At 41.8% G+C, this 14,390-nt stretch overlaps 1 protein-coding gene across 2 annotated transcripts in view; it reads right to left on the reverse strand.

Annotated features, from left to right (window-relative positions):
- ctnnd2b (catenin (cadherin-associated protein), delta 2b) overlaps positions 1 to 14,390 on the reverse strand; it is a 107,665-nt gene that overhangs the window by 40,720 nt on the left and 52,555 nt on the right. For both annotated transcript variants that reach the window (XM_052463795.1, XM_052463796.1), the window contains 5 exons: positions 13,098 to 13,243; positions 12,423 to 12,963; positions 11,449 to 11,592; positions 8,630 to 8,945; positions 5,512 to 5,568 (listed from right to left, as the gene is read on the reverse strand). In XM_052463795.1, coding sequence (XP_052319755.1) covers positions 5,512 to 5,568; positions 8,630 to 8,945; positions 11,449 to 11,592; positions 12,423 to 12,963; positions 13,098 to 13,243 — 1,204 coding nt within the window. The remainder of the gene's footprint in view (positions 1 to 5,511; positions 5,569 to 8,629; positions 8,946 to 11,448; positions 11,593 to 12,422; positions 12,964 to 13,097; positions 13,244 to 14,390) is intronic.

Genomic DNA, 14,390 nt, shown 5'->3' on the forward strand with positions numbered 1-14,390 from the left:
TAGTACCGGCCTGAATTGATGTACCATATATTCATTGTACTCATTCATTGCCCTCCGCGTAGACGCGCTTTTCAGCTCCAATGACTGTTTTTCCTTAACCTCATTGGCCTTTCAAGAGGACAAAGACGGATGTACGACTCAGACTCTGAATCATGAATATTAGGGGACACTAACTGCAGCGGGTGGCAGTATGATCCAATCCAGCCTCTCACCCTCATCACATAACCAGAGCCACAGCCACAAAGGTTGCGTAGGCTCGTCGATTCCTCAGGGACTCCAGTGCTGTGTTTGCCAGTTCACTTCTTCATTAGAAAATTACCCAAGGACCATTATTCATCCAAACGGCTGTGTAACCGCCTATGATAATGCCACTGTCCTCACATCTCATCTCATTCTCCCTCTTTAATCTCACACCCCAGCCCTGAAAGCTATAAAAGAGAGAAGCCTCGCTCAGTCAAATGATCTGAAAACATCATATGCTAACTTTGGTTAGTACATTTTATTTTACTCTAATTCCATACATGTACAGTATCTTCAGAAAGTATTCATACCCCTTGACTTTTTCCACATTTTGTTGTGTTACAGCCTGAATTAAAAATGAATCCTGGTTGCAGTAAGGCACTAAAGTAAAAATGCAAGAAATGTGTCAAAGAAATTAACTTTAGGTCCTAAATACAAAGCGATATGTTTGGTGCAAATCCAACACAACTCACCACTGAGTACCACTCTCCATATTGTATATTCAAACATAGTGGTGGCTGCATCATGTTATGGGTATGCTTGTAATCGCTAAGGACTGGCAAGTTTTTACAGGATAAAAAAGAAATGGAGAGAATGGAGGAAAACCTGGTTCAGTCTGCTTTCCACCAGACACTAGGAGATAAATTCACCTTTCAGCAGAATAATATCCTAAAACACAAGGTCAAATTTACACTGGAGTTGCTTACCAAGACGACGGTGAATGTTCCTGAGTGGCCAAGTTACAGATTTGACTTAAATATGCTTGTAAATCTATGGCAAGACCTGAAAATGGTTGTCTAGCAATGATCAACAACCAATTTGACAGAGCTAGAAGAATTTTTAAAAGTGGCAAATGATGGCAAATGTTGCACAAACCAGTTGTGGAAAGCTCTTAAGAGACTTACTTTAACATGTATTGACTCAGGGGGTTAAATACTCATCTCATTAAGATATATAGTATTAGTGGGGGTTTTTTCATTACCTTTTTTACAAAATGTCAGAATTGTTCTTCTACCTTGACATAAGAGTATTTTGTGTAGATCGTTGACAAATAAATTCAATAAAATCCATTTTAATCCCACTTTGTAACAACAAAATGTGGAAAAAGTCGAGGGGTATGAATACTTTGAAGGCACTGTATATTTCTCTTTTTATCAGTGTTGGTACTGTAGTTTCTGAAATGTTGTCTGTGTGCATTTCCATCTCAGCGCTTTGAAGCAGAAGAGAGCGGTTTGCACAACACTTCACATGAGTTACATATCAGGGATCCAAATGGACTGATTCACAGTGATGAGCTTCATCCTCTCAGGAACAAACAACTGACTGATCAAAGAATCTGCTGATTTACAACCGAGCCGGCCAAGTCGACGAGCTCTCTCTCACACAGCATTGGGATAGCAGACTGGCATGTCTATAGCATGCATTCTTGAGTAGTGAAGTGTGAAGAGTAGTCAACTCCCTAAGTTGGCCTTCCAACAGCCTTCCTTTACTGAGGACTAAAAATGGTAGCTTTTAACTTTAAAACGCCACTCATTTTGTAAGAGCACATGCTATTGTAGTCATTTTCTCAAGGTCTCCCTCATGTCATCTCTAAAAATCATACGGCAAAACGTCCCAGGTTGGCAGTGGAGCTGAGGCTCAGGCTGAATCCCCTCAGTAGTAGTAAAATATGGCGAGTCACTGGATTGAAACTAACTCCTATGGTCGCAGACAGCTCGTCATTCAGGGCTTTGTTCAAAGGCAGCCAGGTGAACTTATCTGTCGGCTCCATAGCTGGGAACATTTGCACCAGAATACAGAATGCCATTCTTGAATGCCATCAAACAACCCCCCTTATAAATTATGTATTCTAAATGCATGGTTGGGCATTGTAATTAAAGACCATGGGAATGGGGTAGACATTTTAACTGAGTATGTTGTCGACTACTGTCTTGGGCCCAAATTATATTTCCTAAGACTTAAGGCTTGTACAATAGAGTGAACACAACAGACACGTCAAAACTGTAAGCAACCCCGGCTGCCTTCCACCACAGAGAAATGACAGAGGGAAAGGAAACATATTATTGATGACTCATGCAATCACTCAAATACACAGACAGACGGGCCTTTCAGATTGGAAGACACACACAGTCATTCAACGTGCATAACTTCATTCTTTGGCAAAAGGTGATATCATATGTAAAAACACAGTATAGTAGTAGTATAATAGTTCTATTGCCGATGAGACACAATGATGTAAAATCATCCAAACATTATCGAAAACATTTGATTATTTTGGTTCAGCTTCACAATAAAGAAAAACTATACAATCTGACAGACCTTTACAATGTGACAGATGTAACAAAGCTGACCGATCCATTCAAATACAAATGAGTTCCATCGTATAAATATGTTAGTATCTGTAATTAACCATGTGTTAACTTGGCCACAATATCAGATGACTGGTTGTGCAGAATTGATAGACAAGACTGAAGAGCAGCTAACGGTATAAACATTGTACAAGGGAACACTGTTGAAGTGCAATAGTCCATGTAATTGCCCTCGTTCAATGTTCTAGTTTAGCTGTGCCAGTCAAGTGTGGACGGCGTTTAAACAAACACTTTCATGAGTAACTTGCTTCTCTGCTTCCTTTGTTGCTTTAATCCATCCACAGTCCTCCTGTCTAAACAGTATTGGATAGAGGCTATCAATGAGCTCCATAGACTAAGCTTTTCAAAGAACGACAAAGTGCTAAGGGTTAAATGCTGTACATGTGTGACAGATGTCAAATGAATGTATGGATGTTAAAATGTGTTCACCTCCACAACGTGAGCATTGTCTCTGTGCCATAGCTTTGGTAAGAATGCACACACACACACACTGCCAGTAATGGCTCCTGGGTTTATTTATGAGCCATATTTTTCTATCATGCATACCATACAAGACAGTACCATCATACTTTGCATGATAGAAGAAGACAACTACTAACATACAGTACATTCGGGAAAGTATTCAGACCCCTTGACTTTTTCCACACTTTCTTGCATTACAGCCTTATTCTAAAATGGATTAAATACATCTACACACAATACCACATAACGACAAAGTGAATAAACAGTTTTAGACATGTTTGGAAATGTACAATTAAAAAAAACAGAAATACCTTATTTACATAAGTATTCAGACCCGGAATTGAGCTCAGGTGCATCCTGTTTCTATTGCTCATCCTTGAGATTGGTTGGAGTCCACCTGTGGTAAATTCAATTGATTGGACATGATTTGGAAAGGCATACACCTGTCTATATAATCTCCCACAGTTGACAGTGCATCTGCAGCATTGAATGTCCCCAAGAACACAGTGGCCTCCATCATTCTTAAATGGAAGAAGCTTGGAACCACCAATACTCTTCCTAGAGCTGGCCGCCCGGCCAAACTGACCAACGAGGGGAGAAGAACCTTGGTTAGGGAGGTGACCAAGAACCCGATGGTCACTCTGACAGAGCTCCAGAGTTCCTCTGTGGAGATGGGAGAACCGTCCAGAAAGACAACCATCTCTGCAGTACTCCACCAATCAGGCATTTATGGTAGAGTGGCCTGGCGGAAGACACTCCTCAGTAAAAGGAAAGATCCTTGAAAATCTGCTCCAGGAAGCACAAGACCTCAGCCTGGGGTGAAAGTTCACCTTCCAACAAGACAATGACCCTAAGCACACAGCCAAGGCAACGCAGGAGTGGCTTTCGAACAAGTCTCTGAATGTCCTTGAGCGGCCCAGCCAGAGCCCGAACTTGAACCTGATCGAGCATCTCTTGAGAGACCTGAAAATAGCTGTTCAGCGACGCTCCCCATCCAACCTGACAGAGCTTGAGAGGATCTGCATATAAGAATGGGATAAACTCCCCAAATACAGGTGTGCCAAGCTTGTAGCGTCATACCCAAGAAGACTCAAGGCTGTAATTTGATCGCTGCCAAAGGTACATAAACAAAGTACTAAGTAAAGGGTCTGAATACTTATGTAATTGTGATATATATATATATTTTTTTTTTGTATATACATTTGCAAACATTTCTAAAAACCTGTTTTAGAATAAGGCTGTAATGTAACAAAATGGGGAAAAGGTGAAGTGGTCTAAATACTTTTCGAATGCACTGAATCCCACACATCACTGTAGTCTTGGGGATAAGACATCGCAGGTTGGCATTTATTGGGATGACTCATACTGGAAGCAGCTCTGCAGTCTAGTGACTAGCTGGCACATCCACAAAGTCTTAAAATCAGATTTTAAACCTAACCCTAAACATTAACCATACTTATGCTTTAACCTTAAATTAAAACCAATTTTTACGATAGGCTATGTAGCCAATTTTGACTTAGCAGCTGGCCCATCTAGTGGAAATCGCTCAGCTCTGCCTCCAGGACAAAACTCATCCCAATAAATGTCAACCTGCCCCAAAAAATAGGCCATAAAACATATCATGTGCTAATCTGTATGGATTACTTGTCAGTGAATGGGAATCGCATATTGTTTCTACTAGCCTATGTGGGCCATAGATGTCGGTCAGTCACACTACACGATATATCATATATGTACTAAAATGAGTATTAGTTGAGAAAGATTGCATAAAGGGAGAATGATAACATTGTCACACTGCAAAAGTGACAGTCTAAATTCCTGGATTCTGCCCTCAATTACCGACCAAGTCTCAGTAAATCTTGGGATGATGAAGCACATTTCAAAAACAGTGAGTGAAAAATGATGATGAAGGATGTAAAACGAAGAAGAAAATGGATGATCGTTGGACAATACTGTCACTATCCTACTAACACAATCAGCCAGTACCCGTAGCCTACCCAAAAAGCTTCTAACTGCTGTCAGAAACCCCTTATAGCTTAATTCACTAAAGAGTAACGGACGTCAAAATGTCACATCTTTACCATCAAATACTAGATAAGCCTGAAAAGTTAACTTGAGAAACCTGAAGCCAAATAGATACATAAGCCTAATGTATACTGTGCATTTGTGAAAAGGAAATGTAATATGTTGGACATGGACCCCTAGTGCAACCTTCGCCTGAGCTCAATTGGAAGCAAAGTGAATAACACATCTCCTAATCTCTCAGTGAAGTAGCTACTTTAAGTAGTTGAGAAGACAATGCAATGGAAAATATAATTGAACTATTCTCATTCATGCTCTTTCATTGGTAAGGAGATGTGCCTGGCATTTTGTGTAGTAGACATGAAAGACAGATTCAGTGAATAAGAGATAGAAATACGTAAATAAAATGCTGGATTACTTTGTCATTCTTTGCTCGGCTTGATTTTGATTCCAGACAAGGAATTCAGGGTCGTACCTATCAGGAGACAGGCAGAAAGAAAAAAAAGGTAGGTGGGTGTCTCGCACAAAGGAGCTTGACAAGAATAAAATAATACTCATTTGACTGTCTTTCTTTCTCAACACTTTTCATATTACACACTTTCACTGGATTCAGAACATGCACTAGATGATTTGATTGTGGTCGATGGGAGTCCATTAAGAAGGGGGTCTTACAAAAATCAAGAAATGTGAGGATCAATAGCAGAGGTGCATAAAGATGGCAGCCCCATGCACTTACCACACATTCCTTGTATTGCTAAATTCGCCGTATTGTACATTTCCCTCTGTTCCTCTTTTTTGTGTATAGTCATTAGCACAGCATACATGATCCCAATGTTAGCTTTAAGCTGCCGGCAATTTGAAAAAACTAAAAAGTAGATTGCGCTGATTTATTGGCACATTGAATGTTGTCACACGCTGTAGTTTAAAAACTAGGAGGATGATGCTAAAATAATGATGTCATTTCTTACTTTTGACATCTTCCTGCACATTCACCATTGTCTATCAGCTAGACCAATTAAGGGTTGTTCAGTAATCAGAACCATTATCATGGTTTGTGGAGAGACCTGTTCTAGCAATCGTATTATTGTCTTACTTACATCTGGATATATGTTTTACGAATAAGCTTTCCTATGGTTTAGGATTCTCTGCTAAATAGTGACATTGATTATACCCTGCAAACAACCATTGACCATTCGGAAAGTTGTAGCCCTTTCCTGCAGTCAAATGACCAAATCACCCTCTCGTGGACTCATGGGTGGAATGTTACTCATATTTTTCATAATTTCATAATTAATAAACTATCATTTTTGTATCATAATTTTTCATCCGGTGTTTCTATGTAAAACGGTTTTGTTATATTTCAGTCTTTTGTGACGTATATAAAGTGTAATATTGGGATGCAAACTCAAAATTGAATACATTTCAACACTACACTGAGTATACAAAACATTAAGGATACCTGCTCTTTCCATGACGTAGACTGACCAGGTGAATCCAGGTGAAAGCCATGATCCCTTATTGATGTCACTTGTTAAATCCACTTCAATCAGTGTAGGGATTTTTAAGCGATGAGACAATTGAGACATGGATTGTGTATGCGTGCCATTCAGAGGGTGAATGGGCAAGACAAAAGATCGAAGTGCCTTTGAACGAGGTTAAGGCGCACCGGTTTGCCAGGCACACCGGTTTGTGTCAAGAACTGCAACGCTGCTGGGTTTTTCATGCTCAACAGTTTCCAGTGTGTATCAAGAATGGTCCACCACCCAAAGGACATCCAGCCAACTTGACACAACTGTGGGAAGCATTGGAGTCAACATGGGCCAGCATCCCTGTTGAACGCTTTCGACACCTTGTAGAGTCCCTGCCCTCAATATCAAGGAAGGGGTTCCTAATGTTTGGTATAGTCAGTGTATTTCTGACATGGTACAGGCGTCTTATTTTTTTAAGCCCATAACCATGTGTGTGAGGTGCATACTATTGTTTCCAAGTATATTTGTTTAAGACTACCAAAAAACACTCTGTGACCCTGATTTAGCCCACTGTAGTAAAAGGTTTTAACTTACAGATACATGCAACTGCCAAAATAAAGGAGTAAATGAGGGATACAATGTGCTGTATATTGAAAACAGGTACTTCCACACAAGTGTGGTTCCTGAGTTAATTAAGCAATTAACATCCCATCATGCTTAGGGTCTTGTATAAAAATGCCCAGTTGCCCATTATTTTGGCTACCATGAAAGAGGAGTCTCAAAGGACCATAGGGGGTTTAAAGAGTGTGTGTGTGTGTGTGTGTGTGTGTGTGTGTGTCTCAGTCACCAGATCTCAACTCAGTTGAACACTTATGGGAGATACTGGAGCAGCGCTTGAGACAATGTTTCCCACCAACATCAACAAAACACCAAATTATGGAATTTCTCATTGAATAATGGTGCCACATCCCTCCAATAGAGTTCTAGCCACTTGTAGAATGTATGCCATGGCTCATTGTAGCTCTTCTGGCGGTTTGTGGTGGCCCAACGCCCTATTAAGACCCTATATAGGTGTTTCCTTTATTTTGGCAGTTACCTGTACATAGTCAACCAAATATAACATCCTTAATTGTGGTTAAGTATTTGTTGAGTAAAACGTTGTTTCGCTTGCCGATTTTGAACATTATTCATTAAAACACTTAATCAATTTCTATAATTTCATTGCTTCGCTATGCACAATACTGGCCTAGTTTTTCCACAATGAACTGAAATGAGGATAGATTGGAGAACTGTTTTGGTGAGACCCACCCTTTAACAATAATGAATATGAAGTAACCAAATAAAAGAGAAGACCTTCTCATTTGGAGATTACTGTAATTGACTGTGCATGTTGTGAAGTTGGTTGCAGCCAGTCAATGCAATGCATCATCACAAGTAAATCCACTGAAAGAGTGTGCAAACGCCAACGTAATGCCAGAGCTACGGAAGAAAGGTGAAATGTGAAAAAGGAAAGAAACTAAAATAAACAAACAGTACAGGGATGGTGAATGAAGAAAACTGAACAGGATAAATCAGTAATGAAATTGTAGAGAATGCAAACACAGATTCTTGTATTCCTGTTTTCTAGGATAACTCTTTAATTGGTGTGTATTCCTAGTGATTAAACATGTTGTTGTTACTGGCATTGACAGTACGGTTTTTGTGTTTGCTCTAAAGGAATAAACTCCTTGATCAGACCCAAACAAAAGCAACTCTGATAGTACAGCAATACAGCTTATGAATCAAGGCTCTCCCAGTGAAACACTTTATGACACACACACACACTCACACACTCACATAAACGTTTCAACAACACAATGTGAAGGGAGAAGGTAAGGTTTAACACAAGCTTCATGTGCCCTCCAAATAACAGTAGTGTCATTCAAGGCATAGTGGTACCGACAGGACTTCAAATCAAACTGAGGAGATATTGGGAGGCAGTGATGTGTTGTGGATGTGTGCTCCATACTCAGTGGCATGACTGAAAGAGAAGTGTGTTTTAAACGGCAATGCTATAGCGGCACTTACCTGGGATCCTTCTGGATACTGTCGACAGAAGGTGAGCGGGCCAGTGCGGCCTCCGGGGGAAGGGCGGGGCCAGACTTGCTGTAGGGAGAATCGGTAGATGGGCAGAACTGGAGGGTGCGGTACGGGTTGGAGTAGTCTGCAGCAGAGGCAGTGGCAAAGCTGCTTCTCTGGTATGGCAAAGTGCCTGAGGCGTTCTGGCTGCCTGTACGCTGCAAGGGGGTGGAGTCAACACCAGGGGAAGACGGGGCTACGGCAGGAGGGAAGTAGGGACAGAGCAGAAAGTTCAGGACCTGTTCACAAAACTGGTTTACTGGGTCTAGGCAGAGGAATGAGTAAGAACACACAGTGAGAAGAGAAACAGAACAGCCAACCACCAGAGAAAGAAGAGGAGGGGAACAAGAAGGCAAAAGCAAAGTCAAAAGAAGGCCAAAAAGGATAATTTAATTCAATTAATTTAAATACTTCCCAGCAGCCTCTACTAAGAAACTATAATATAGACAGAAAACCAGAAACATTAAAAAGTGTCTGGAAAAAACACAAATGTATGTGTCTGGAAAAAATACTAACTTTCAGGACAGTTATCTTATATGAATTATGACGAAGGAATGCACCAAATGTCACTTTGTCAAATTAAAGTTAGTGCTTTGTCAAATTAACCCATAATGGACCAAATGGCCATGACAAGAAGTGGGCATTCTGTAGATAGGTTGTGTTAGAGTGAATAGTCATCTAACTGATTGATCTCGCTCAGAATATTGAAAGGGCTTTGGTCAGCAGTTCACTGTGAAAAGTTATTTTGTGTGTGTGTTTTCATAATCTACCTGAGTGCCATAAACATGACCTTGAACACAGAACACTTTAATTTCCAGACAGTATTATGTTGTTAAAAATCAATGTCAGAAGGATTCATTGGGGGACAGTGATGAATAGCTAACAATTTCATATCAAAGTCCAAGGATGGCCTCTGACAACTATGTTTTCTGTCTGTGAAGACTTAGCTTTTTAGGAAAATCAATGACAGGTACTAGCTGAAAATAATCTATAAGGGCCTACATAAGACACTCCTCTTACATAAATGTAATTCAATGCTATTTTGAACATGTAAATATTCGGGAAAAATAGCTTGAGCAAAGCCTTGGGTTGAAACACTATTCTCTCACGTATTGCCATGTATCTCTAAAGCACTTGAACTGTGAGTCCAGTCTGAAATTGGCAGAGATGCTTCTACTGATAATCCTGACCATGTAGGTAGAAGGCCTCTATCTATCTCTGAGGAGCACTGCCTGCCTGCCTGCCTGCCTGCCTGCCTGCCTGCCTGCCTGTAGACAGTGTGAGAGGTGAATAGAGTTACAGTGTAGCAGCTTGTACATGACTCCCTCCTCCGTAAGAGCCATGACCTCGGCTCCACACATTGAAACTTTCCACATGAGCAGCTCGTAGTTGTACTATAGTCGGACAAATGGAATATCAGACCAATTCACATTGGATGAATGTTGTATGAGGGTTGGAAATGTATATAATCACAGAAACAAATGGTGTCTCATCTCAATTTGTTATGTGATATTTTATGTTTGTTATGTATTTGATGTTTTTTGGACAACCAAATTAGAAAAAAACAACATTAAACCACTAGATGCAACATTTTGCCCAGACGGTTGCCTGAAGGGGGTGAAAGATGGGGCGACAGGTAGCCTAGAGGTTAGAGCGTTGGACCAGTCGTTCTGCCCCTGAACAAAGCAGTTAACCCACTGTTCCCCGGTAGGCTGTCATTGTAAAATAAGAATTTGTTCTTAACTGACTTGCCTAGTTAAATAAAGATTAAAAATAAAATAAAAAATTAGGTTGAGCATGAGCAGAGGATGGATACAGCACTGTACAGAAGGCTGTGAGGATATGAGCCAACAGCCTTCATGCACAATCTGTACCATCTCAACCCATGCTCAATGAAACACCAGTAAGAATCACACTATTCCCTCAGGTCTTTCATAATTTAGTAGCCTGCAGTCTTTACAAACAGGAAGCAAGATTGTAACTCCAATTCCCTAGCCGTTAAGAAACTACAAAGCTTTTCAGATCGTATAGTAGGATTTCATCATATGCAGTGACGTGAGGCGGAATTTCTGTGGAGGGGATACACATGCTCATTAAAGAAAGCATTAGGCTAAATACTGTGGAATGCATTTGACCATGGTGGGTGCCTCCAACTCAGTTTTCAACGCGAGTTGAGTTTAAATTCTGCGGGAATAATTTAGATTTATTTCTGTCTAATATCTAATTATCTAATGTTATGTGATTGTGATTGCTATCAAGATATTAATCAGATTTGCATAACTGAACTGAAAAATTGAGATAAACGATCTGATGGAGTGATAAAAACGCTAATGTTGTTTTTGATCATTAGCGTTATTTGCAGGAAAACCACAGTTTAAAGGCCCACCTAAGTCCCACCTGAATAATCATCTAAATGTGGGGCATTGACTGTTGAAATACCTGCTTCCTTACCTTTTGGGCTTGCTGTGTTTGCTTCATTTCCATCTAATTCTGACATTATACAATGTATTGTTGCTTTAAGTAAATTCTCCCTATCAAGGACTAATCAAGTGCTGACACAGAACTTCAAAGAACCAATCAAATATAAGTATCTACTGAGAACGCATTTGGCTCTTGAACCTCTCATTGAATGATAACCCTCTTGAAACCAACAGTGGAATATTAACATTTAGTTGGTCAAAAGAAGTAGGTGAGCCTGACAAAAGCCTAGTCAAATATAAGGGGATGCCCAGCGCAGTAGGGCAGGGGTTCTGGACCATCTGACTCACCCTGGTTCTGATTGAGACTCCTGATAGAAGGCTTCTGGTAGACCCTGTCCTCATAGATGGGGTCAATGTGGTGCTCAGGAGACTGGAGAGGTCGCAGCTCAGAGCCCAGGTGACTGTGCTGGCTGCTATAAGAGCCCCTGGATCCTGAACACCACAAAGAAAACATAGAAAACATCATTACGTGGTTCCAAACCACAGGAGGCTAGTGGCACCTTAATTGGTGAAGACGGGCTCATGGTAATGGCTGGAACAGAATCAATGGAATGGTATTGAACACATGGTTTCCATAAAACCAGCATCCTCCTGTGTTCCAAACATGATTAATAATATCTAGTATTATCAAGTCCATTAACTACAGCTTTTAGAGTAATTTGAGAAAACATATATACATTTAAGACTGCTGAGCCCATAGAAAAAAACACATTGCTCTTTCCATGACATAGACTGGTCACGTTAATCCAGGTGAAAGCTATGATCCCTTATTGATGTCACTTGTTAAATCCACTTCAATCAGTGTAGGTGAAGGGGAGGAGACGGGTTAAAGAAGGATTCTTAAGCCTTGAGACAATTGAAAGATAGATTGTGTATGTGTTCCACTCAAGAGGGTGAATGGGCAAGACAAAATATTTAAGTGAATTTGAACGGGGTATGGTAGCAGGTGCCAGGCGCACCAGTATGTGTCAAGAACTGCAACACTGCTGGGTTTTTTACGCTCAACAGTTTCCCGTGTTTATCAAGAATGGTCCACCAGCCAAAGGACATCCAGCCAACTTGACACAACTGTGGGAAGCATTGGAGTCAACATGGGCCTGCATCCCTGTGGAATGCTTTCAACGCCTTGTAGAGTCCATGCCTCACGAATGTAGTAATTTCTGAGGGCAAGGGGAGGGGGGGGTGCAACTCAGTATTAGGAAAGTGTTTTTAATGTTTTGTATATAAAGGCAGTTTCTCTCTGTCTGAGCCTGTGCACCCACCTGCCAGGCTGCCAGGTCTCCCGAGGGTGGCGTTTGCATACAGCTCGTGGGAGATCTTGTACTGGTCCGAGGAGTGCTGCATGCGCTTGGTGGGGGACAGGGTAGCGTAGTTACCCACGGTAGAGCTGAATTGATGGAGTGGGGATGAGCCCGAGGCGTTGCCTGAAGAAGCCATGTGCAGCGGGGAAGTGGAGGACAGCCCAGCAGACCCAACTACCATGTTTATGGGGGAGCTGGTGCTGTAGGACTTGGCCAGCCGGCTGGGGGACTGCTTGGGCGAGGAGACTCGCTGCAGGGTGGCGTAGCTGGGCATGTCAGAGGCAGAGCCCAGGCGCTGAAGCTTGGTGGGAGAGCCCACGGCCTGCATGGAGTGGGGGGAGCTCACACGTTGGGCAGGCAGGGTGGAGCAAGAGTAGTACATGGAAGGAGTTGGCGGGGCGTCAGGCATGTGGAAGGCGCTGCCATGGCCCTGGGCAAACGATTCTCTGGACTGGGTGGAGTCTACACTGGCAGCTAGCTGGGCCGCACGGCTAGACGTCACCTGGAGAACCACAGAAAGAACCTTAAATCTTACACCTACATCACATGCCATATTGAAATCCAGACTATACAGCAAAGAGACTAATATCATTGACAGACGCACTACTTTTGACCAGGGCTCTAAGTCTCACCCACCTGGTTGTAACTGTGGACTGCCCCTCCCACCTGGCCACTGCGGGGCAGGGCCTCTAGTGCCTGGTTGCTGAGGTAACCGGCTGGGTAAGAGAGTGAACCATCCTGATTGTTGAGCTGTAGTGCACTCTGGGATAGCAGGCCTTGTCCTGTTTAGGGCAGAGAGAATAGTGGAGCTGAAATATTGCGACAACCTCTTACCCTCTGTCTCTATATCCCCCACACTCTCTTTTACCAGTCTCTCTCCCAGTCTCTCATATGACGTCTGAGGGTTGAATGTTGATGTACTGTAGGGTCTTTAAAATTCAAATACTTTCTCTCTGCTTTTCTCTACACCTACCTTTCTACCGAAATACCTCTCTCTCTCTCTCTCTCTCTCTCAGACCCAGAAATGGAGAGAGTAAGGGCATGCATAATGGATCAGGAGGAACTGGGAGTTACTGAGCACAAGTGGTGCAGAATGAGGCCAAAAGTAAAGGTTAGCCTTCAATTCAAATAGTAACACTAACGTCAGCATTTTATTTTCATAGACCTATATTTTTATTACATCAGCAATAGGATTCAGTATATTATATTTTGTATAAAAGACAGTTCTAAATCGAAATAGAATTACTGCACACACAAAAACAAATCAAATGTACAGTATAGTAGTATACTATTTTCCGCGATTTAGCTGTGAGTCACTAAGTAAAATGCTGTGAACCTGTTTCAGTGTGATCTGTTTCAGCGCTCTACACTGCTCACAGGTCTGTAAGACTTCCTCCCTTGACTGCCTTCACACCTTCCTCTGCTTTTACTCTCACATCCATGTTGTTCTGGCAACACCGACCTCATTTTCACATTAGCGTGGAGTCACTGGCAACTTGTGCCCAATAACTGCCTCTAGCTGGCACACACACACACACACACACACTGTATGTATGAAAATGACCACGGAAATGTTTCTGCGACCACTTCGGGCTGTTAAGTTATTGGGTATTTCCTAAATCATAATCGTGTCAATGGTAGTGAATGTTTGGGAGAGGATTTCAGGAAGGAAAGTGAATATTGCAGGAGCTTTCATAGAAGAGTTCATTTGTGGTGTGTGTGGTAGAGTCAAGTAGTCTAGCAGACCAGAGGAATATCCCTGGGGTGGTGATCGCTCTGGGTGCCTGAAATATACAGGGAGGGGATCCTTTATTCATCTAGTCTACGACCTGCATTCTGTATGAAAACATTTCAATATTTCATCAAGATGCTATTTTTAGCCTCACTACTCGATAGGGGAGTAAGATGGGTGTGCTGTGCACATATGTG

Source organism: Oncorhynchus keta, chromosome 15 (assembly GCF_023373465.1).
Source record: "Oncorhynchus keta strain PuntledgeMale-10-30-2019 chromosome 15, Oket_V2, whole genome shotgun sequence".
In the NCBI taxonomy this organism is placed as follows: Eukaryota; Metazoa; Chordata; class Actinopteri; order Salmoniformes; family Salmonidae; genus Oncorhynchus; species Oncorhynchus keta.